This window comes from Zootermopsis nevadensis, unplaced genomic scaffold (genome assembly GCF_977971745.1).
Source record: "Zootermopsis nevadensis isolate Lab colony 2312 unplaced genomic scaffold, Znev_1.0 Znev_ptg000005l, whole genome shotgun sequence".
NCBI classification, from domain to species: Eukaryota; Metazoa; Arthropoda; class Insecta; order Blattodea; family Termopsidae; genus Zootermopsis; species Zootermopsis nevadensis.
This window is the reverse complement of record NW_028259137.1, coordinates 818,516-842,334: the sequence shown is the minus strand read 5'-3', so window position 1 is coordinate 842,334 and position 23,819 is coordinate 818,516. Positions and strand designations below refer to the sequence as shown.

The window sequence follows — 23,819 nt, the reverse complement described above, 5'->3', positions numbered from 1 at the left end:
TATAATTAAACAAAACGTAATATAAAATTCTTCATTAGAATTTTCAATATCCATTGAATTCAAGGGGCAGGTTCTCTGGTTGATTTAATTTAAACTCCCGGCAAATAAATATATAAATAAAGCACAAAGTGTCGCGACACGATATCAAAAATCGATCTCTACAGCGCGAGGACTAAATATGGAGCTGTGACTGCACGAACCTCCATCTCACAGGGCATTAGATGGATTAAGCTTTAACGTTTATGTAGGTCGACAGACTTCACCTCTTAATCTTCCTATTTTATATAAATGAAACACTACAGCATTCGTAATCCGAGTATTATAATGTCTGCATGAAGACAGATCTACGTATTAGCCTTCCTGATTACTCGGCTACATATAACAATGCTATATTAAGTTGCAACAATGAGATAAAAGTATTTTGGACGAGAAATGGTTTATATACATACTGTTTTAGTGTAATGAAATTGTAGTTTGGAAGGTATTAGTAATTCAATCAAGACACAGTTTTATTATTATTAGTGTTCTGTCTGACGACGGGTCCATATGAACAGGATCCTTTCATCCTTCTCTCGGACTGAGACCTGTTCATATACGTTCTTGGCAGATGATCCAGAAGTGGTTTGCCATTGCCTTCTTCTGTGTGTGAATGGAGTAATTGTTGGAATGCCACGGAGAAAACGGGGAAGCCCCCGGAGGAAAACTCCGTGTTGCCTAGACCACGGCCTTGCCCAACACAAGTTATAACTTCGGGCACCGCCGGGAATCGAACCCGAGACCCCAGGATCACAAGGCCAGCGTTCTAACCGCTAGACCACCGTGGCCATCATTTATTTATTTATTTAGTGTTCCGTCTGACGACGGGTCCATATGAACAGGATCCTTTCATCCTTCTCTCGGACTGAGACCTGTTCATATACGTTCTTGGCAGATGATCCAGAAGTGGTTTGCCATTGCCTTCTTCTGTGTGTGAATGGAGTAATTGTTGGGATGCCACGGAGAAACCGGGGAAGCCCCCGGAGGAAAACTCCGTGTTGCCTAGACCACGGCCTTGCCCAACACAAGTTATAAATTCGGGCACCACCGGGAATCGAACCCGAGACCCCAGGATTACAAGGCCAGCGTTCTAACCGCTAGACCACCGTGGCGGCCAAGACATAATACAATATTAAAACTTATACATAAAATAATTCATCAAATTATAAAGGAAAACTACAATGTAGAGCTTTGTTAATTATTAATCTGATACAGCAAAAATTAAAGTTTTGCTAAAGGGAACTAGATACGAAAGATGCAAATATATTTGAAGCCCACGAAATATAAACATTTATTCCTCGTAATTTTAACCCTTTTTTATTGTTTTTTGTTAGCATAGCAAGACCCATCAAATTTACGGAAATGAACTGTTTTGTGTTGAACAGTAACATATTTTATTACAGGACTAAATCTTTACAAATTGCACTTAAGTTACATTAAAACATTTCTCCACAAATCAAATTTGAAATTTTCCAGCACTGTACAAACAGCGCACAGTCAAGCGTGAAAAGTCTGAGGTTCTCATGGCAACTGGCATAAAAATGTATCTTCAGTAGCGTCGTGTAATCTGCTAACTTCCCACGGAGCTACAACTCTGAAGACAATTAACTTCGTTGGCTGTTATATTCGGAAGGAGCCGGCCATGTTCTGCTTGTAGGTGCTACACTTACGTAGCCAGCACTCGCTAGAAGATTCAAGAAGGCCATGAAATATCTCGATCAGGACATCCGATAAATCGATCGAGATTCAAACGGGAAAACAATAGAATACAAATTTACAGCATCACTGCTACCGTCATCTGCTTGGTTTACAGACCTCGCCGTTTAAAACACAGCTCTACCACTAACACCAAAGAAGGTATGGTAATTCGTTGATACAATTTCTTTAAACGTGGTATCAGTAACTAATCGATAATCGAAATTAACCATCTGTGTTTATTTTGTCTGCAAATATTTGATCACACAATCACGTATCTTCCCTCCTACAAACATGATAAGCTCAGAGATAATATGGTAATCCACATTACCAATCTTCGTGTACAAAAAAGTCTCAGAATCATTAATACAGACAAATAAGTTTATTGTTTGTTTTTTTCAACCAGAGGAATTCTACATAAATTTCTATCTTCAGTATGTTATATTGGCACTTCAATGTACATTATTAAATCAAATCTGACAAAGCTGTTGGCTTACGATAAATATCTTTACTGAGCACTAAATCAAAACCCCATTATCTATACACGACAGCTCTGTGTTCTGTAAAACATTTCGTTAATAGTTTTGTAATTCACTGAAACTGCATTGTTCCACACAGTAGAGTCTTTCTTGTGACTCAGCTACTTAAAAAAACCCATGTTTCCCATTTTATGAAAACAAAATATTCATTACCGTTTTCAAAAGAGTCCGCCAGGACTTGTACTGAACTAAATCCCGTATACACCCTTCAACCCTGTTTCTTTAACACCTGTTTTAATAATATCCTGATATCTGCTTCTAGGCATTCAAGGTCGTGTCTCTCATTCAGGTTTTCAGACCAGGGTTTTTATGAAAACCTCAAATTCTACTCAAAACGCGCGTGTGAAAGTTTCTATTTGCAACTAAGCATCCTAAATATTAATTTCTTTTATATTTTGTTTGCAAGAAAGGCATCAAATGACAGATTGGTGAAGAGATTTCGGTTACAATTGTAATTTAGAGTTCTACAGTAAATCTTAACGTGAGAATGTGACGTTGGTCCATGATGCTAAAAGTTTAAATCGAACCTTATAATGTTCTCACAAAGACTACTGGAACAAGAAATTCGTACATTTTTTGCTGTAACTTTATGCTGTGTAATAACTGTAGTATTACTGTGTTGTTAACACAAGTTCTGTATGTGCAACAGGTTAAAATAAAGGCAAATACGTGTGAAAAATCTTTAAATAAATGCATTTGGAATACTGGAATACATTTTTATAGTCGTCTTATTTGTAATCCTCTTACATGGGACAGTGTCCAGTGTTTTCATAAAATTCACTAAAGTAATTACATTATTTATTTAATACGATAATCTTAAAAAAATCCAGAACAAAATCAATTTTTAATAAAAATAAAAGTTGTGTCTGCCTACCTCACACAATAAATCACATCATTAAGCATTAACTCTGTAATAACTTGCTGAACACACACACAAAGGGTCATGGTTCAAATCCAGGTCAAGTCAATTTTTTTTATTTCTTTCAAGCAGTCGCCACGTTAATATTTTACCTTTTTAAATGTTTTTTTTTTCAAAAATTTATATTTTCCGAAATTCTATAACAATACATCATCGTATTGCCTATTGCAAATGCAGCTATTGTGGATCGAACCTCACGAGTCTCAGTCCGCCATGTTGGTATTTCCGCTTGCAGGAAATACAAAAGCACGAATTTTTTTCATTTGCCAATGGCATAACGTTCATACTAGATTTCATCCAAATCCGTTCAGCGGTTCTCCAATTTGATCATGGGTACACATGGACATACAGACAGACAAGTTGATACGAAATAAAAAATACTCTGAAATAAGTAAGATAATATTTATAACCATATATTTTCTTCAAAATCAACACTTCAGTAACAAATATAACCAAATTAAAACCAAGGAGAAAAGATCCTGTCAATTACAGAAGTCTTCAAGATTTATTCTCGTATTTACAAAATATAGCCGCCTGTCCCTATTTTAAGCCAATGAAATCCATTCCACGTCCCCAAGTCCGATTTATTCAACAATAAATTTTAAAGTAGATGATATTTCGGGTTCTCACAGCGGGAAACAGAGACTGACTCTAATAATGGAGGCAACAGGTACCTCTGAAACGTCGGTGAATTCTATCAGTCTACACGCAGCACCATCCTCATGGCAACCACCTCCATCTACATCTTTGACTTCCAAGTAATATTTTCCTTTCAGATTTTCAATCTAAAATGCTGTTTGCAGTCGTCAACAACCAATGCGTGCTACATGTCGGCCCATCTCTATGTAAACTACGATTGAATCATATGAATATTATATGCAAATGGTGCATCGATATTCATTTGTATTTATTGGACGAAACATATACCATGTATCATACAAATTCTTATAAGGTAATTACCGATATTTATAAACAAATTCTTAAAAATATAAATGAAGATGAGAGGTGAAGGATAGGAAATATTGTATAACTTACTTCAGGATTTACACAGTAAAATTTATATTCGTGATAAATTGGAAACGAAAAACTTAATGATAATCAGAATATACGTTAATAAGACGAGTTTTACACATAAAATAATATTGTAATATGGCAGGTTTGCGAATATCTTTAAGAAAACTTCTGAACTGTTCCTGCCTTCCTTCACAAAGAATTTATAGCCACATAAACCACAGCACATGTAAAGCTACAACAGAACTTGGGCGCTGAAGAGACGCTACTTCTAAAGTAACATTATTTACTGTCTCATAAAATTTCGCATGGTAACATTAAAACGTAAAGTTTCATTTGCGTTCATATCATACAAAGTCGAGTTTAAAACAGTTAAAATATTTTTAATTTGCATTTTATGCGGTTATTTGGTGCTGATAACGTTCGTCTGTCAACGTTTTATAACACAAAATCTGTATGGACGTTATGCTATTTACGGTAAACCCCCAAATTCAAACTTTTAATTTCTTACAAACGCTAATACCAAAATGGCGGAAGCACGAACTTCTTCGGTGAGAGCGACACCAGCGCCACTTAATATGGGATGCTCAAATGATGTATGAAAACAGTTCTTCGAAAATAATATTGAATTTGCTCCGATAATTTCTCGTAAAATGTTAAACAAAAAATTTCAACTCGACTAGGATTCTATTGCAGTTCACAGCTAAATGCAATTTATGAGAGGAATTCAAATACAGGTGGCCCTCGATTTGCGCCGATTCAGAATAACGCCGATTTTGAAACCAGCTAGTCAAAAATTGAAAAAAATATATTTTACTATTATTTATAACGTTTTACAATGTATCTCGCGCTGATTCTTATACTAAATCGTAATTCTTACATCGCTGATTTTGAATAAAAATTATAAATACAGTCATCTCTGCAAATTACGTATGTTTCGTTAAAGCGAATTTGCTCCAATGAGATCGATGAATCGGTAAAAGCTGTTTGTGAAATGCAAACTTTTGCATATGCTAGTTTGCTCTTATGCAATTTCATTCCTGGCGCTTTAAACTTTCAAAGGACTAATTTAATCTCTGCGGAGGTACCGGGGTTAATTTTACTACTCGTCTTACGTGAATGCAACTAACGCATAACAGCAGAGATGACTGTACACATCAATCACACGAAAGAATCTCAGTCAATCGCGGGGACCAACGAATTGCCGATTGTAATTGTATAAAATATATTTTTTAAATTCCCTTTATTTTATTTACGTTATTTCAGAGCTTTAAATGTAATGCCATTATATTACTCGTCAATGTTTGGGTGCAGGGAACGCAAGTCATTGACTTCCCATTGATTTACATTATAAAAGAGTTTCAATTTACGCCGATTCCGTTTACGCCGGTTAGTTCCCGGCGTAAATCGAGGGCTACCTGTATTAAGGGCAATATTGCAGTAGTTGTGTGATTTTCAACACTTCTGTGGCGCTATCATGCTTTAGCCCAAGGTCAGACAGTCATATGCTCCATGGATGTGGTGTAAATATGGTTTCTATGCCAGATGTTTGCACCAAGGAGAAACACCATTAGTTCACAGCCTTGCAGAAATTTCCAAGAATTACTACCTGAACACGCTCCATGTTTCGTAAGTTTTTGGTTGTTGATAGGTGTCGTCAAATTTCTGCATCGACTCTTTTAAAAATTACTATTAATTCGTAAACATTTCACTGTGGCAAAGAATTCTGTCTATATTTGACAACCAACTCTCCTTTTATTACTTCAGACAAGAAAAATGACGCACTATTGCGTGTTTTTATAAACACTTTATCTCTGCAATTAATAAGTGAGAAATCTTCGACACATAACATATATATATATATATATATATATATATATATAAAATGAATTAAATAATTTGTGAGGTAGAAACAAGTCCCTGTTTGAATTATGCTGTTCTGTCAGCAAATAGTTTTATCAGTCGATATGAAAGAAAACAGTGTTTAAGACAATCGGTCATGTATTTATGGCGATAATGATGGTGACTAATGATAAAAGCCTAAATTGGATTGAACTTTGTACCAGTTGCTTATATGAACATGGAGATAAACGTAAGATTTAATGAACGTGTCTTGATCTTACGGTGATAACATAAATCCCCTAACGTAGTCTACGCTTACGTAGACGCTACTTACGATAATAGTTACGTTTCATTATGACGTCAACCTGAATAAATCAGTACGGAAGTATTTTTTAAATAGATTTCTTCACAAAGCCTTCGCCTATGTTTTAATTTCAAGCCTGTGGTTAAATGGAATTTAAAATGTATTTAATGAGACAATCCTTATGCTAAAATATAGGAATATAGGAACTGAATAACGAATAAAATATTAAACCGAAACTTTAAAGAACAAAACTATATAGAAAAAAATTATTTTTTGTATAGACAGCTGCAGTTTCGAGTGTTTGTTACAACGTGCTTAATGATGTGTGTCTCAAAAAAAAATTGTAGTTTAAAAAGTCTAATCATGGAACCGAAAACATTGTTCTGTAGTAAGTAAGTAGATTTAATTTCTTGGCTTTTAGCATTTGAAAAATACGATAAAATTCAAACTTACAGAATGATTAAGAGCTCTGGTAGAATACGTATGAGGTTTTTGCGGTAAACATTTGAAGCAGAAAATATAAACAACTTTTCTTTTCAGATTCACCAATTTTTTCCGAGTTACAACATTCTTTGAGTCAATATAACATTGTATTATTGTGATCGTTTGACAGGGGCTCCGCGCTGAGCGTTCGTCAAAGTAAAGTCAACGTCGCTGCGAGGCGAGAGTTCACGCCGAGAGAAGAAACTTCGAACATACGTTGTGATTACGCATCGTGTAGTGCATTCTGTGCCTGGAAAGTCCCCACCACACGAACATAAAAATACTTAAATCATCTGAAGTTACAACTGAAAAAATGATACAAAGCATAGAGTTTTCTTTCTTCCATTGCAAGCGAGAAAATCAACTATCATGTTATGTCAAAACAAACTGTTTAAATTTATGTAAAAATTTAAAATTGCAACAATAAAAACATCAAAGTGTAAACGTCTTAATTCGGAAACTGGTGAATTTGAAAAAAAATAAAATTTACATTTTCTGCTCCAAATTGTCTCCATAACAACCTACTTAAATACTTAAGTACTGAAGCTTCAAACCACTCTGTAAATGCTTCAAAATAAGAAGAGCCTAAAATACAATATTTTATAAAATCATGTGTATCTGTTACTGATGCAGTTTTTCATACTGTTGAAATTAATATACTATAATGATAACACAGTTTTAAAAAACGTTGAAATGGTATTCATAAACTTATATGACAAAGAGTCTGTAATAAATAGCACTATTTTGACTTTAGTTGTCTTATCCAGATATGGATTATCCTTTATGAACTATATCTAACTCGGCATTTTGGAAATTCTATAAACAAATTCCATTTAATACGAGACTGACAGGTCACTATCGTAAGACAGTCTGATCGTGCAAATTAGAAGGGCCGAAAGCAATGGATAAGATCTAGTGTAATCTGTACTACATTAAAAAAATGAATACCAGTTCTGGCATCTCAAGAACTCAGTGGTCCTTCAATTAAGTAAAATAAATGTTTCCACGAAAACCATCGTTGACTGAAATTATCGTCAGCTGATTTTACAAGCTACGCAAATCAAGCACAAAGGAAGCCAGCTCATAAAAGAGGTCGCTGATTGGCTGAGGCCTGCTAAGTCTACCTAGGAGCACTCCTATTGGCCGAAACTGGGGGCCGTGTGATATAAATATATCGTTAAGCGGAAATTTACCGTCAACAGAAATAATGGTGTATTATGGGAGACGGATCGTTAACTATGAGATCGTAAACAGAGTGACAACTGTACTGTATTAAATATTCCTCTTAAAATACCTTCTGAAGTGCCACGAAGAATTTATTTAAAGTTACTTAGGTTAGTCACGGCAAAACGTGTGACGTCATCTTACCTTGAGTGTGCTGAAGAAGCTGTGATGTGTCTTGTGCGCGACTTGAGGCATGTTTGAAGTGGAATGAGCCTGGGACGTAGAGCCTTGAACCAGCACTGACCTTCCGTCGTCCTTGTCGTGATCATCTCGCCGGGAAGTGCTTAGATCTGAAGCTGACTTGGAGAGGTGTCTGCCGAGTATACCTCCTTGCTGTTGAGAATCTCCAGAGACCAAGTTCAGTCGGGATCTTTCGGCTGGAAGCAGAGATAAACAGCAACATACAGTCCTGTTGCAACAACGTTGCTGCTGAAATGCTGCAGTCATAACGACGGAGCCACCGTCGAGACGCCGAGACGTCGGAGTGAGCCATGGAGAAGGAGAACGCAGACTGGAGAGTTGCTGCTCGCTCGTGTGTCGTACTCTCTCACTATCACTCTCTTTTGCTCTCTTGCTCGCATACTCTCTACTGTGGAACAGACGAGAAAGAACCTGTTTTGTAGTCGGCGCAGTTGTTTTGGCCGGTGGAAAAGCTAGCGGAGCTGGCGGGCGGACCTACTCTGTGTACCTGAGGTGGCACGGTCAGTGTATTTCTTTTGTTTGGGCGTTCAGTCCGACAAGCTCCTCGGTGCATAAGAGACTCGCTCCTAGCCTTCCCATTGAAAATTCCACGGGCCCAAAACTACTGCGCCGACTATACCACACGCAGAGTCCAGCGATTGTCTCGTGATGGTAGATCGACTATGCGAACATCGATCTTTGTTGTTTTCGCCTGCCCTTCTACAGAGAACAAACGTCAAAACAAAAATATAAAAAAGTGGATTTATATGTAAAAATTCGGTTAAAATTCTTGATGATGAAATGTAGAAGAACAGAGCTAATTATTTTTTCCGTTTAATCGATGTTCTACTGGGTTTTAAGCCCGTGTAGACTGGTAAGTATGTTTCAAAGTTTCGGAGAAACATACTGTGCCTACGTGTCGCAAGAACCTTAAACCCTGAAATCTCAGGACTGAGAATTAATCTTTAGATAATGATTATTTTATGGACCAGCCTAATATAAGATTATATTATTTAAAGCAATAAAGAATATCACCGAAGAGATAAGCATTTATATATTCATCCGGATTCAAAGTTTAATCTCCCAGAATGGCAGAACGACCATCCTATAAGACACGTACTGAAATATTAAATATGAGATATAAACGTAATATTTTCCATTTTTAAACTCTCCACTATGAATAATAGTAAATAGTAGAAATTATTAAGTTTTTAATCATGAAATTGTCTCTTGGTTCCTGTCATTTTTCCTTCTGAGTCCACGTGTCCTCCTCAGCACTCTGTTTTGAAAAAAATCCTTAGTGTACGTCTTTCCCTTATGACAGTGTTTCTGTGTATTATAATCCTTGCATTTTTTGGGTTAGACAGGAAATTATTCTGAAATGAATAGTAGCATTCCCAGAGCGTAATCTTCTCGTAAATTTTTCGCGAAAATTAAACTAAATTAAAATTTTTCACGTCATGTAAATAAAGACCTGGGTGACTTATATAGCGTCGTGTCACACCAATGGCTTCCTCCAAAACGTGCGCCATTCTTTTTGTTTAATTTAAATACCTGAAACTTAAACTTCGTTTTCTTTCTACAAGAGATTTTTCTGTAACACGTAGCTGGCTCTTATAACGATCGTGGATCTGTACGAACTTCCTTGAGGCTTGACAAGTGCAAATTGATGTTTAACGTACAAAGAAGACGAACGTTACTGATGGCGTTGTGAACTGCTGTCTCCTGGTAACAAACATCTGGAAGAAGACGGATATTAGGTGGAGGCCTGCACGTGGACTGGTCAGGGGTGACATCTGTGAGTAACTGAGGGAAAATGAAACCTCATCTATCTTGTTTACAAGCCAATAGGTCGAGCTAAATAATGTTAGCGAACGAAGTTGAGTGAAGTGAGATTTGAGTCTGAAGATGGCTGCCTTCTGGGTTGCAACGCCATGTACTCTGGTAGAAGTTTACCATCGTTCCAGAGGTCCCTGCTGCGTCCATCATCAGAGCGACGGAAACATCGCGAACGATATTTCTGAACAATGTTGACAAAATTATGACCAGACCAAAACTTTTTACAGAAACATTTAGTCGGTCTAACATTTATTTAGTAAGTTTGATTTTTATTATATTTTGACATGACGTTCAATAAACATTCCCATATCTCATACCGTTATATTAAATTTAACATTTGCTCTGTGGACCACGTGACATCTGCTCTTAAATGAAAACATTGACAAACTGCGTAGTTTAATATTAAATAAAAGAAATGTTTCCTGACAGAAGATTAAAACTACATTAAAGAATTAATAGGATATTAATATTACCTTTGCTTATTAGTGATATATAAAATTCACTTTAAACGTTTCTTTTTTAACGGCAAAGCACGCACGTGATAGGCGAAGACTGTTCACTTTCAAGTTTAAATAAATATGGTTTTGTAAAATACATACCTTTTATGCTCTGTAGAAAACCATAGTCTTTGAATTGTATTATATGAATTCATTTGTTTTGCCTCTGATGATGATCCCTTGAGGTCGAAACGCGTTTGGCATTAGTGTCCTTCAAAGTGTAAACAGTTTTGTTTCTAAGCAAGGTTTCAAGAACTGGATACATTATTTTGTTTTTATTTATAAGATAAGCTATTAAATATCGAGATTGATAAACGCGCTGGACACAGGGCTTTCGAAGTTCTGCCCGCAGGATGTTCAGATGTACTACGTCAGTTGTTATTTTATCACGCGTAGAATATCGAAAGTATTTTGATCTCAATATTAGGGGAGCGCGGGGCAGAACGGGGAACTTAATCTTTGGAGGCATGTGGAAGGGACGACGAACACATGGAGGAACCTTGTGTGGATTTATTGCCAATTTGAGATTTATAATGATTTATTATTTTAGTTCTAAGAGTTACAGTTTTTTAAATATTATAACTTGCCCCCTTTGCCCCGTGCTCGGGGCAAGACGGGGTATAGTTCATATATGTTTGAAAAGTTGCGAGAAAACACAGATTATCTAATAATTATGACGTAGGATATAAAATGATTTAGTATACAATGTAAAATGTCGAAACTTTGTATATTTGAAATCTACTTAGCCCTAACTCAGACGGCACACACGTGACTATCAACACCTACACATGAGTTATGGGCCCATTTCAAGCAAGATCAATACCGGATCCACCCTTCAATAGACTGTGAATAGACTTCCCCACATTACATTCACTTGTCATTTTATCCTATTCTCTGTGTACCCCATCCTGCCCCGAGTATACTCTTTCAAATTAGGATTATCCCACCAAAAATGATATCATGAAAATAAATAAAAATTATTGTGTTTAAGACTTTCAAGAAAACACCTTGTAACCTGCATCGTTCAATAAAGTGGATATGAATAATGAATAGGTCTTACCTTCACTGAAATTTGAGAAAAAATTGTAAAATATAGAAGCAAAATCCAGGATGGGTGATTATTTCAGAAACTGTAATCACAAAATGGCGCTGACTGACGAGACATGTCCCTGTGCTGTATGCTAATGGTATTTCACCCGGTCCCGATAGATCGCAACGCATTGCAGACGAAATAAAGCCGATACCAAGTTCTGCCCTGGGCTCCCTTTACAAGTTCATATGTCATAAATGCATGTTTCATCATTCATTAATGCGTAAATTTTAATTTTAATTTGCTATCTGCATCTGGGCGTGAGAGTTGTACCCACTCGAAATTAGGTTTAACGCTTGTTTTAACATCGTGAAAAATCAAAACGAGGTTTTGCATATTGTGTTAATATGAATTATTAATAATGTTATTTGTTTACCTCTTGTAATAGACACGTGGCATTCAACCTGGGGTACGCGTACCCCTGGGGGTACGCGAAGACATCTTAGGGGGCACGTGAAATTTAAAAATATATATATTATTTTATGATAAATACTGAATAATCAGTAATATTATTTATTTAATTTATTCTAGATGTAGATTATATATTATGTATAACCTGAATTATACACCAACAACTTTGGGGGTACAAATTTGAAGAGAAATTATATCTAGGGGTACGCGAAGACATCTTAGGGGGTACGTGAAATTTAAAAAATATATTATTTTATGATAAACACTGAATAATCAGTAATGTAATTTATTTAATTTATTCTAGATGTAGATTATATATTATGTATAACCTGAATTATACACCAACAACTTTGGGGATACAAAGTTGGAAGAGAAATTATATCTGGGGGTACTCGAACAAAAAATGGTTGAATACTACCTCTTGGTATACACTATGTAAACTACAACGTATATAGACTCAGTGAGAATAAATATTGCTGTTTAAAAATTGTAATACGCGTTTTCTGCGGGGCCCTCTGGCCTTCGGTGACTGCTCGAATGCCCCACAATGTCAACAGAATAAAAACTATTTGCCACCTCCTCGGTTTTCATTGAAAACCTCTCAGGAGCAGAGCTGGTAATAAAGCTTCGTACTGGGAAGCAGACGAATGACCCAACACTTAAAATTACGGCCTACTTAACACTGTTTTCTAACCATCGTTTGTCGTAAGTAAATGTTCACCCTAATAAAGAGAATGAAAGAACTCGCGTGTACACTAGCGCCATAAATTCTCCCGTCAGGTGACGGCCGGTGCAACAACCTTTACGTTGTGAATGGCAACTCTCGGAGCGTGACAAGAAAGCTTTAGAGTCGGTGTTTTCGATGAAATCTGAGATGACAGGAAAAGCATTACGATAATTGTTTCAGTCAAGATTCTACTCCCTGTAGGGAAAGTTTTGAACGCCTGTTTTGTCTTCTCTCTTATATGTTGATGTTGATATTATGAATAGTACCACCATCTGCTCCAGCCCTGAGGATGGCAGCAGTATATTACTCCGAAACTTTCCTATCTACGTACATGTCAAATATTATTCTCTCCCACAGATTGCATGTCTGTCACGTAGGAAATTAATTTGGCTTTAGATTTTCTATGATCACTTGTGCGACTGATTCCACAGGTCAGAAACAATTCAGACGCATAGAAAATACATTAAGAAGGAAAATAATCGAGTTTTGATTACTGTCTTCCGTTTGTCGTACTTCTGAATCGTCGATAATGAATTTTAAAATAATTTATGATGCTCACTGGTACTGGTCTCGCAATCTGAGGGTACCACTTTGTCATACATTTCTTTCAATTCATTAATTCATAAAATATCTCATTCCAAGTAACAGAAGCTTTAATTTAGAAACACCACCGTAAAATAAACTATTATTATATTTATTTATAGTTTATTTAATTACGCTTTAAGTATCTCAGACTATGTATCGTCGAAAAAGAGGAGGATAATGAATTTTAAAGGTTATGGAAGACAGCTGTCATGACCTAATTTAAGGTACCATCTCGGCATTTACCTGGAGGGACTGAGGAAAACAACCTCGGGATAATTGGTTTCCCGGTCTAAGTTTTGAACTCAGGACATTCCAAATACGACGTAAGACCACGACATTCGGTAAATTGTTGTAATTCATGATTGAAACGAGAGATAGTAAATGTAACAGTGAACTACGGGACTTTGATTTCCATCCGGAGGTACCAAGTACTTGGAAAAATATTTAAATTTTATGGTTAAGAAAATAATTTGAACAGTTGAAGGGGATAGCCTTGTCGAAGAATGGCACTATCGGCATTCTACGTACTCGGACATGAACGTAAACTGCAGAATTGTCGGAATGTTTTGCGATTTCGAACTTCGGATGCTGATAAAACATTGTGCAGACACGCCAAGCGTTCGCTTTCAACCACTCCACATGCTAGAGTTTCTTATAGTAATTACTAAAATGTCAGAGTGAATTAATGTTATAAAAGTTCTGACAGAAAGGGAATATATGTAATGATATAAAAGTTTTACATAGTAAAAATTAAAAAAAAAATTAAAAGGACCCTAAATCTGGGGGAATGTCTTACGGGTTCCTATAAAAAAGTGTAAATATTAACAAATTAATGTAGACTTAATTTTACCGGTTGTTTTAAACGGGTGTGAAACTTGGTCTCTGGCGTTTGTAAGATCGTAGACTGAGGATTTCTGGAAGCAGGAAGCTGGAGAAAATTGCATATTGAAGCAATTTTTAAATATTACGTCTGCTATTCAGTGAACATTACTAGGATTTTAAAATTAAGAAGGATCAGATGGGCAGGGGATGTAGCATGGACTGGGGGCGATGATAAATATGTACGGAAATATATTTGATAATATTAAATTTCACTTTGGGTGTCCAGTAACGGAAATTGCTGGCATTAGCTGCACGTGTAAGGATGAATAATATGCAAAATAGGTTCATGGCCGTGTAATTAACGACGTAAGACCATTTAGTCGGCTCTGACACCGGCTTTCCTAACTTCCTGACTAGTGTTTACGGACGAAAGTATAGAAATTTGGCCTTTACGTGACTACCTTTTGAGGACCGGTGACCACTTTCACTTTCACATTGACGAGTAGACCAGAAACGTCGATCCAGTTTTCATGTAGACGATGAACAGTGCATAAAGCGCTTCTATGAAATCCTCGGAACATGGGTTAAAATAACCCGCATTTCTCCGGATAGGGGTTTAATTTTACGTAACATCGCGTAATTGGAGTTAAACTTAACTGACACTCTAAATGACTGTCTTCTGGGTTGTAGCACCGTTTAGTCTGGTGGAAGTTTCACAGCGTTTCAGAGGCACTTGCTGCTTCTATCATCAGGGCGAACTGATCATGGAGGCAGCATGGACATCTGAAACGTCGTTGAACTTCTACCAGTTTACACGGTGCAAAAACCCAGAAGACAACCATCTTCAGACTCACCGCTCTGAAAACCTTAATCATACAAACTGGAACTGTTTTCTTAAAGCTGACCGTTTAGAAAAAGGTAGTTTTTTCTATTCATTGCTGGTTTTTACGATGTTCAGAGGTCATAATAATTTTGCTGTATTTTGAAGATACGATTCGTCGGTCATAGACTTTTACTGATTTGTCTACTCTACTGAGCGTTTATTTTCGATTGTGAATGCAGCATGAAAATTAAACAACCTTGGATAGTAATTCTAACGCTTTCCAAACTGAAAGTTTCATCGGATTGCTTTATGTTTCGTGGTACGATTATAATTACATATTTCGGTTTCCTAGAAGTGGTTAGTTTAGGGAAAGTATCTAGAAATGTCAAAACAGCTTTAATGTCACAGATAATTGTACATGCACCACATATATACCGTGCATAAGGGCAATGATAAAGCTTGTACCTCGTTTATGACATGTTAAACAAACATAACCTCAATGTTGATGTTAGTAACTCTCCCATACACACACACGCGTTGTGGCGCTGTAATTCAACACAAAGCCTCAATTATTATGTAAATATTGTGCGTCACGCAAAGGTGAGGTTAGCAGAAATAAATTTAGAAACTTTCAGAACATATAAAGACCGAGAAAAACATAATTGTTAATAACGCAAGTGAGGCTTTAAGGAATACGCCTACGCTAACAATATGCAACGCCATTTAAACCAGGTTTTCTCAACCTGAGACCCGTACTGTTTTAGGTCTACTGTTTTTCGCTCTGCTATGGGAAATAGATACTTGATATCAGAAAACACGCATTGTTAATATGTCAGTTATTATTTAGTGTTCTGTCTGACGACAGGTCCATATGAACAGGATCCTTCCATCCTTTTCTCGGACTGGGACCTGTTCATATATGTTCTTGGCAGATGATCCAGAAGTGGTTTGCCATTGCCTCCTTCTGTGTGTGAATGGAGTAATTGTTGGGATGCCACGGAGGAAAACTCCGTGTTGCCTAGACCACGGCCTTGCCCAACACAAGTTATAAATTCGGGCACCGCCGGGAATCGAACCCGAGACCCCAGGATTACAAGGCCAGCGTTCTAACCGCTAGACCACCGTGGCTAATATTGTCAGTATTTGACATTATCTATCGCCGTGAACAAGTACTGCTTAATTGAGAACGTCAAATCAAGAACTAGGACGTATCTCATTGATGGATCGTATTCACATAAATTGCACGTTTTTGAAGGCCTAAGCATACTTAAGCAAAGCAAACGTAATGTTAATTATCTCGTTAATTACTAATTTTTTTTTCAAGAAAATTGAGTAATATGTGATCTTGTTTGTAGCAGTAAATTAGTAAAAATTTTAATCTACACGTTATCACGAATTTCATTAAATTCTATTTGTTTGTAACCTTGCGGACCGCGAGTCGATAATCAAGGATGTGGCGTACGTATGGAGAAGGTTAGGAACTCTGGATTAAAATGTCAAATGTAGTAAGAAACTTAATTGATGGGAAGGTAAAGTTATCAGTTCATCAAATCAAACTCTGCGTATGGTAGACGGTTAATTTAGATGTATTTTAAATTTCGGCAAAAGAAGTGACTCGTGAAATTAGCGATCCGATCGGCTTCAACTCATGTTGTCACGTGACACGCATTTTTACCGGGGCAAATTGTTTCCTGGTGAAAATTTATTTTATTTATCTTATAATTTCGATATTTATGAATTCGATTAATGCTAGCTACAGACCAAGGCGAACCATATTGACAACGCTTCACAGATTATTGAATGACAAACATTTATTGCAAATGTTTACTAGTTACGGACCATTGTTCGTGAGAGCATTTGATTTTATGTAACACCTCACAGTTGACATAAAAGCTAAGTACTCAATTTAATACAACAAATTCTGTGAATTAACCCGGCCGTGCTTTACTCCGGGGAAAAAAACCCGTACACATTAGGTAGGAGGTTGATCTGGAGACAGAGGATAGAGGGAAAATCCTCTGTCCCCGTCGGGGATCGAACTCCGGCCATCCAGTCACAATACTGACTAAGCTACAATGTCACATATTCTCTAAAATCTTCAGTTGCTATTGATAAACACTTTTTGAAGTTAATTTCCTTTTACCAATAGTTTTTCATCTATTTATTACTGAATTATAAATATCTAGAACAGCCACGGTGGTCTAGCGGTTAGAACGCTGGCCTTGTAATCCTGGGGTCTCGGGTTCGATTCCCGGCGGTGCCCAAATTTATAACTTGTGTTGGGCAAGGCCGTGGTCTAGGCAACACGGAGTTTTCCTCCGGGGGCTTCCGCGGTTTCTCCGTGGCATTCACACACAGAAGAAGGCAATGGCAAACCACTTCTGGATCATCTGCCAAGAACGTATACGTCCCAGTCCGAGAAAAGGATAGAAGGATCCTGTTCATATGGACCTGTCGTCAGACAGAACACTAAATAAATAAATGATGGCCACGGTGGTCTAGCGGTTAGAACGCTGGCCTTGTAATCCTGGGGTCTCGGGTTAGATTCCCGGCGGTGCCCGAATTTATAACTTGTGTTGGGCAAGGCCGTGGAGTTTTCCTCCGGGGGCTTCCCCGGTTTCTCCGTGGCATCCATTCACACACAGAAGAAGGCAATGGCAAACCACTTCTGGATCATCTGCCAAGAACGTATATGAACAGGTCCCAGTCCGAGAAAAGGATGGAAGGATCCTGTTCATATGGACCTGTCGTCAGACAGAACACTAAATAATAATAAATAAATATCTAGAAAAACTAGTGACACAATAAGACGACCTGCAACTTCATGAGGTTCCCAGTTCTACGATTTCCTACTACAATTCATCTGACGCTAGGCCTATACATTCAGCACTTGATACATCGTCATATAACAAACGAAATTACTCATTTAAACCGGGACATTCCTGCTTAGAGCGTTAAAAACTTAAACCTTAATTTTAGGTTCTCACGGTGGTGAGTATGAAGATGGTTGCGTTACGGTGGTCGTACTGATGAAGGCAACAAGGACCTCTGAAAAGCCACACGGAGCAACGTCACAGAAGACATTTTCATACAAGTTGGATTATTACAGAGCCTGAAACAAAGTCCTCCGACTTCACGCCTTAAAGTGTAATCAGAGAATTTGTTTCGATGTCGAAGATCCATTACATTGGACAGATGATGACAAATGAATCGTGGCTCATCCTCCAATAGAATAAGGGAGACTGGGGTTAATAGCAACATATCAATCCGTTAGCACGTGTTACTTGTTTTATCCGCCAATAAAGGTCTAAGCAGGGTCATTTTCTTGCTGTGAGCGATGGAACACAAACAGTTTTCATATTCGTGATATACGAGGTGCGATCGGAAAGTTTCCAGACTGCGCCTATATTTTTTTTAAAAAAAACCGTACACTTATCTCAGGTATTAAATTCATCCATCACCCTCGACGTAGTTCCCCTGGGAGTGAACACAACGATCCCAGCACCGCTGCCAGGCCTGGAAGCATCCCTGAAAATCTTTCTTTGTCAGCCTGTCAAGCACCATCTGCGATTCTGCCTGAATCTCTTCTGTCGTCTCAAATCTCCTTCCCTTTAGCTGAATTTTCATCTTTGGGAAAAGGAAACCTTAGAAAGGAAGTTGGGGTCGGTTCTTGCAAGATCTTTGAGCTCCTGACAAACGAGAAGTCGATTCTGCTTCTGGTCCTCAGACAGGATGCGTCGCATGTGGAGTTCTTCCTTTAGAATCAGCTGACAGGTCCCATAGCCTATCCCAACAATGTCGCACAAGTCGTTGATGGTACGACGTCGATCTTCGTAACATTTTCGGGCGTTGTGCTCGAAGATGGTCGTCCAGAACGCTCGTCATCATCGACAGAGGTTCGGCCATTTTTAAAACGTGAATGCCACACAAAAGTTTGTGCACGACCCATTGCGGACTCCCCAAATGCTTACTTTAGCATTTCATAGGTTTCCGTAGCCGTTTTGGCGAGTCTTTGACAAAATTTGATGCACACGCCATTCCGAAATCGCAGGAGGGTCGGTGTAATGCACTACAAAAACGCCCGCCCGTAACTAAGAAACAAATGCTAATTCGATGATGCCGGCTGGCACACTGATTCACTATGAATGTAGGCCGCACCCCCTAGCGGCAGAAGCTCGTACTACATCCGGTTCGCCCTCTATTGACACAGTCTTTAAACTTTCCGATCGCACCTCGTATGTGCTGCAGTTTCTAACGTGTAACAGTGAACTTTTTTAATTTCCGCATTGCATCTAAGACTCTAGTACATTACTCTATGCTCAAAACATGTCTAATTTATTTATCTTTTACTGCCTAGCAACTTAAATTGAATTTTGTGATTTTAAAATTATAAAACATTTTGTCAGTGATGGAACAATTGTAACATTTATAACGGGGGTGTTTGAAACATGTTACAATTGATCCCATCGTCCTTAAAATCATTAAGGTCAGTGTATTTATATATTTTATCTTAATATGAGACAGTACCTTAGTAAAATCAGCTTTATTTTTTAAAATGCCGAGAACACGCGTACGGCGAACGGACAGATGAATTTCTTATGATTTAATGGACGCTGTGGTAACAGAAGTGATTAACAATGAGAGATGAGTCAGGATCGTCGTAAGAAAGTACGGAATTTGTCATGTATCTTCATAGATCTTGTGCAAATCTTACAAGAACAAAAGCCATTCAGATATTTCATCCATCAGACAGAATTACTTACATATTATGGTAAACGAGTTGCTGATCTCTACTCTGGATTTTCAATTACGAGGCGCGTCCCAAAAGTAAGTTTCCCTGGGGCCGTTTACAGAAACAAAACACAATTTCATGGAAATATTTATTGCAACAGATACAGCAAGTGTCCAGCTATTTTTCAACATATTCGCCACCGGAATTGAGACATTTGTCATACCGTGGGACCAACTTTTGAATACCTGTGTCGTAGAAGTCTGCCGCCTGGGATTGGAACCACTGTGTGACAACCATCTCCGCCTCTCTGTCATTCTCAAAACGCTGACGCTGACCGGACAGGAATTTCTTGAGGTGTAGGAAAAGATGGAAATCACTGGGAGCGAGGTCTGGGCTTTAGGGTGGATGATTAAACACCTCCCAGCTGAACTCCTGCAGGAGACTTGCTGTCCGTCGAGCCGTGTGCGGCCTAGCGTTATCACTGACCGCACTTCACAGTCGGCGGGAGCTAGAATAAGAACCTCCATCTTCAACAGCTGCAACGATGCTACTGTGAGAACGCGGGAAGTGCCGTTAGTGCATGCGCCATGCTACGTCTTTGCTCTATCACGTACGCACAGTCGCTTCGCGCAATATAAGGTTTGCTAGTCGTGGGACGAGTGGGAAACTTACTTTTGGGACGCGCCTCGTAGTTATATGAGAAAACCATTTTTCTGAAGTTATATGTTATATTATACAGATGTGAAACATGGTCTGTGGAAAGCCAGAAATAAGGATAAAAGCCTTTGAAATGTGCTATAGAAAGATCTTGAAAATTAAGTGGACTTATTAAGTACGAAATGCGCTGGTCTTAGACAGGATAGACGAAGGAAAAATCTTACGAGAAGAAGAGATAGGATGGTGGGACACATTCTGAGGAACCCAGGATTGGTTAATTTGGTAATAGAAGGAACAGTTGAAGGGGAGAATTGTAGGGGGAGACAAAGATTGGAATTGAGGATGTGGACTGTAAAACATATGTGGAAATGAAGAGATTGGCGCAAGAGAGACGAAAATGGAGGACCGCACCAAAGCAGTAGAAAGACTGATGACAAACAAACAAACATGAGAAAACTTGTCTTATCAGTGTGCAGTTCATTAAAGTTTCCCTAGAAGTGATATAAAACTGAAAAGACAGATTGGCTGAACGGGTTTTGAAAATACATTTCTCCCTATCCATTAACCGTGCAAAAGTTAATAAACTTTTTTAGAATTTCTCTAAGTTTCTCTCTGTAACAAATATGGAATTCTAGTTACGTGTGTGTCATAGTAGAAGAAACAGGAAAATGTGTGCCACACAGAGTAAAATATAAAACCTGTTACAATTGACCCTAGTCTTCATTTTAAATAATTTCTGAAACTGCTTATAAAAAATCAGTTTAAAAATCAAGCTATTCCAAGCTGCAGTCTCCCGTATATAAACTATAAACTTTAATTTTAAACGTTCATATCGGTCTTCCGGGTTGTAGCGTCGTATGGACTTAAGGAAGATAACTACATTTCGGATAAGCATACTGTCTCCATCTTCAGGTTAGGTACAAAGTCGACACGGAGTTACAAGCCAGAAGACGAACATCGACATCTTTACAGAGGTAAGAAGCCTAAATCTCATATCTCTTATAATGTAAATGATTAGGTTTTATTTTTATTCCTGGCTTAATTAATAATGATTTCAATTCCTTAGATTAAATAGCGCCGAATGGATTTGAAACGATACGCAAAAAGCAGTTATGACCTAATTTAATATACTATCCCAGCATTTGGCTGGAGGAAGTGAGAAAAACCACATAAAAAACCTCAGTCAAGATAAATGATCTGTGGGTCGAGATTTTAACGCGGGGTTTCTGAAATACGACGCTGAGTAATAAATACTAGACCACAATATTTAATTTAGAAGTAAAAGATTACGACGATAACAGCAGAAAATTTATTTAACACGTCAGGAAGAGGTGTCAAGATATTGAAGTTTCTAAAATCAGCTGCAATTATAAACGCCGACAAAAACAATTGACGTGAAGAAATAACCGATTTTAGAACATATTTTGATTAAACAATATAAATTATAGCGCCAAGAGAAGCACCAACCAAGGTCAGGTAACACCTTCTCATGACGTCATAACACGCCATGAATGATATTCATATGAACCAACATTCAACTGTGTTTATGGTTTAATTATTTAAATCTTGCCCGTCTAATCACAATAAAGTCTTATTAAATATTAAAATATTACAATAATTAACATTTAAAATATTTAAAATATTAAATGATGTTCTTTATCGAAATATTCGATTTACATTAGACCATCATTTTTTCATTGAGAATTTAAATGTTAATTATTGTAATATTTTAATATTTAATAAGACTTTATTGAGATTAGAAGGACAAGATTTAAATAATTAAATAATATATCACAATATGACGCAACTTTACCATCTCATGTGTTTATGGTGTAACACGATTCCTGAAGAAAAATATATTTTTACAAGGAAAGGTAAAGTAATTAACGGAATTAGCTGGTTTTCCTCAATATAAAAACAAGCAAACAAATTAATTCCCATTTTGCCACTGATGATGACCTCTTGAGGTCGAAACGCGTTTTGCTCTAGTGTCATATATAAGTGTTAACAGTTTGTTTGTCTGCTTATTTTTATATTCTATAATACACTACACGGTATGCAAAGTTTTAATGGTTTTCTTCAGTCACTCCAGGCAAATGCCGGGAAAGTACCTTAAAACAGGCCACGACCACTTCCAATTCATTACTTACCATCGTCCTCTCTTTCGAACGCAGTCTGAGCTACTGAAAAAGCGTTGTTAATTAAACTATAAATAGAATATTGTTTTGGAATACAAACTGAAACTTCGCGTAGCCAAAGACAGACCATCTAAAAGACTGCCATTAGATTAGAACTGGCGTGAATGTAATCTTTGAAGAGAAGATGGATCCTTTCATGTCTCGTTATCGGATGTGTATTCTGTGGGTGAAATGACTCATTATTCTCTATTACGCCCACGTCACAATTACCGTACCCTCGACCCCACAACTTGTTGGCGCCAGTCATTCGGACTACCTCCTCAGGGTGAATTACATGAGAACACGCCATCACAGTCGAAATCAGGAGCGGCGTTCTTTGCAACAGAGATTATCACGCGAGAATTATCTAAGGCCTGTCCCCGCAACGTCACGCAACTCCAAGACGAATGTCATGTTTATTAAACATGTTAGATTACAATTACACATTAGTAATATAATTTCAACTTGTGTTGAAATATCTTCAAACCATGTTGTAAACATCAATCAATCTGAAGATTTCTGTCTTCTGGGTTGTTGCGCTGTGTAGTCTGGTCGATGTTTACCAACATTTCAGAGGTCATACTGCCACCATCATCAGAGTATGAAGATTTCTGTCTTCTGGGTTGTTGCGCTGTGTAGTCTGGTCGATTTTGACCAACATTTCAGAGGTCATACTGCCACCATCATCAGAAACGTTGGTAAACATCGACCAGACTACACAGCGCAACAACCCAGAAGACAGAAATCTTCATACTCTGATGATGGAGGCAGTATGACCTCTGAAAAGTTGGTAAACAGCTACCAGACTACACAGCGCAACAACCCAGAAGACAGAAATCTTCATCGCCCTGATGACGGAGGCAGTATGACCTCTGAAATGTTGGTAAAAATCGACCAGACTACATAGCGCAACAACCCAGAAGACAGAAATCTTCATCGCCCTGATGACGGAGGCAGTATGACCTCTGAAATGTTGGTAAACATCGACCAGACTACACAGCGCAACAACCCAGAAGACAGAAATCTTCATCGCCCTGATGATGGTGGCAGTATGACCTCTGAAATGTTGGTAAAAATCGACCAGACTACATAGCGCAACAACCCATAAGACAGAAATCTTCATACTCACCGCTGTGAAAACCTCAAATCTTACGTTGTACATAGCTCCTTGATGCATCATTGTCAATACAGAACTACACTTGAAAAGCAAATGTCTAAGTAAAAGG

At 37.7% G+C, this 23,819-nt stretch overlaps 1 protein-coding gene across 9 annotated transcripts in view; it reads right to left on the bottom strand.

Annotated features, from left to right (window-relative positions):
* Positions 1-23,819, bottom strand: part of Mctp (multiple C2 domain and transmembrane region protein) — a 245,213-nt gene that overhangs the window by 137,343 nt on the left and 84,051 nt on the right. For 3 of the 9 annotated variants that reach the window (XM_087343292.1, XM_087343296.1, XM_087343293.1), the window contains exon 1: positions 8,198-8,801. In XM_087343292.1, the coding sequence (XP_087199418.1) occupies positions 8,198-8,500 (303 nt within the window). In that variant the 5' untranslated portion in view covers positions 8,501-8,801. Of the gene's footprint in view, positions 1-8,197; positions 8,802-9,787; positions 9,929-23,819 lie in introns of those variants that run through there. The other 6 variants (XM_087343297.1, XM_087343299.1, XM_087343300.1 and 3 more) reach the window with 3 other exon arrangements.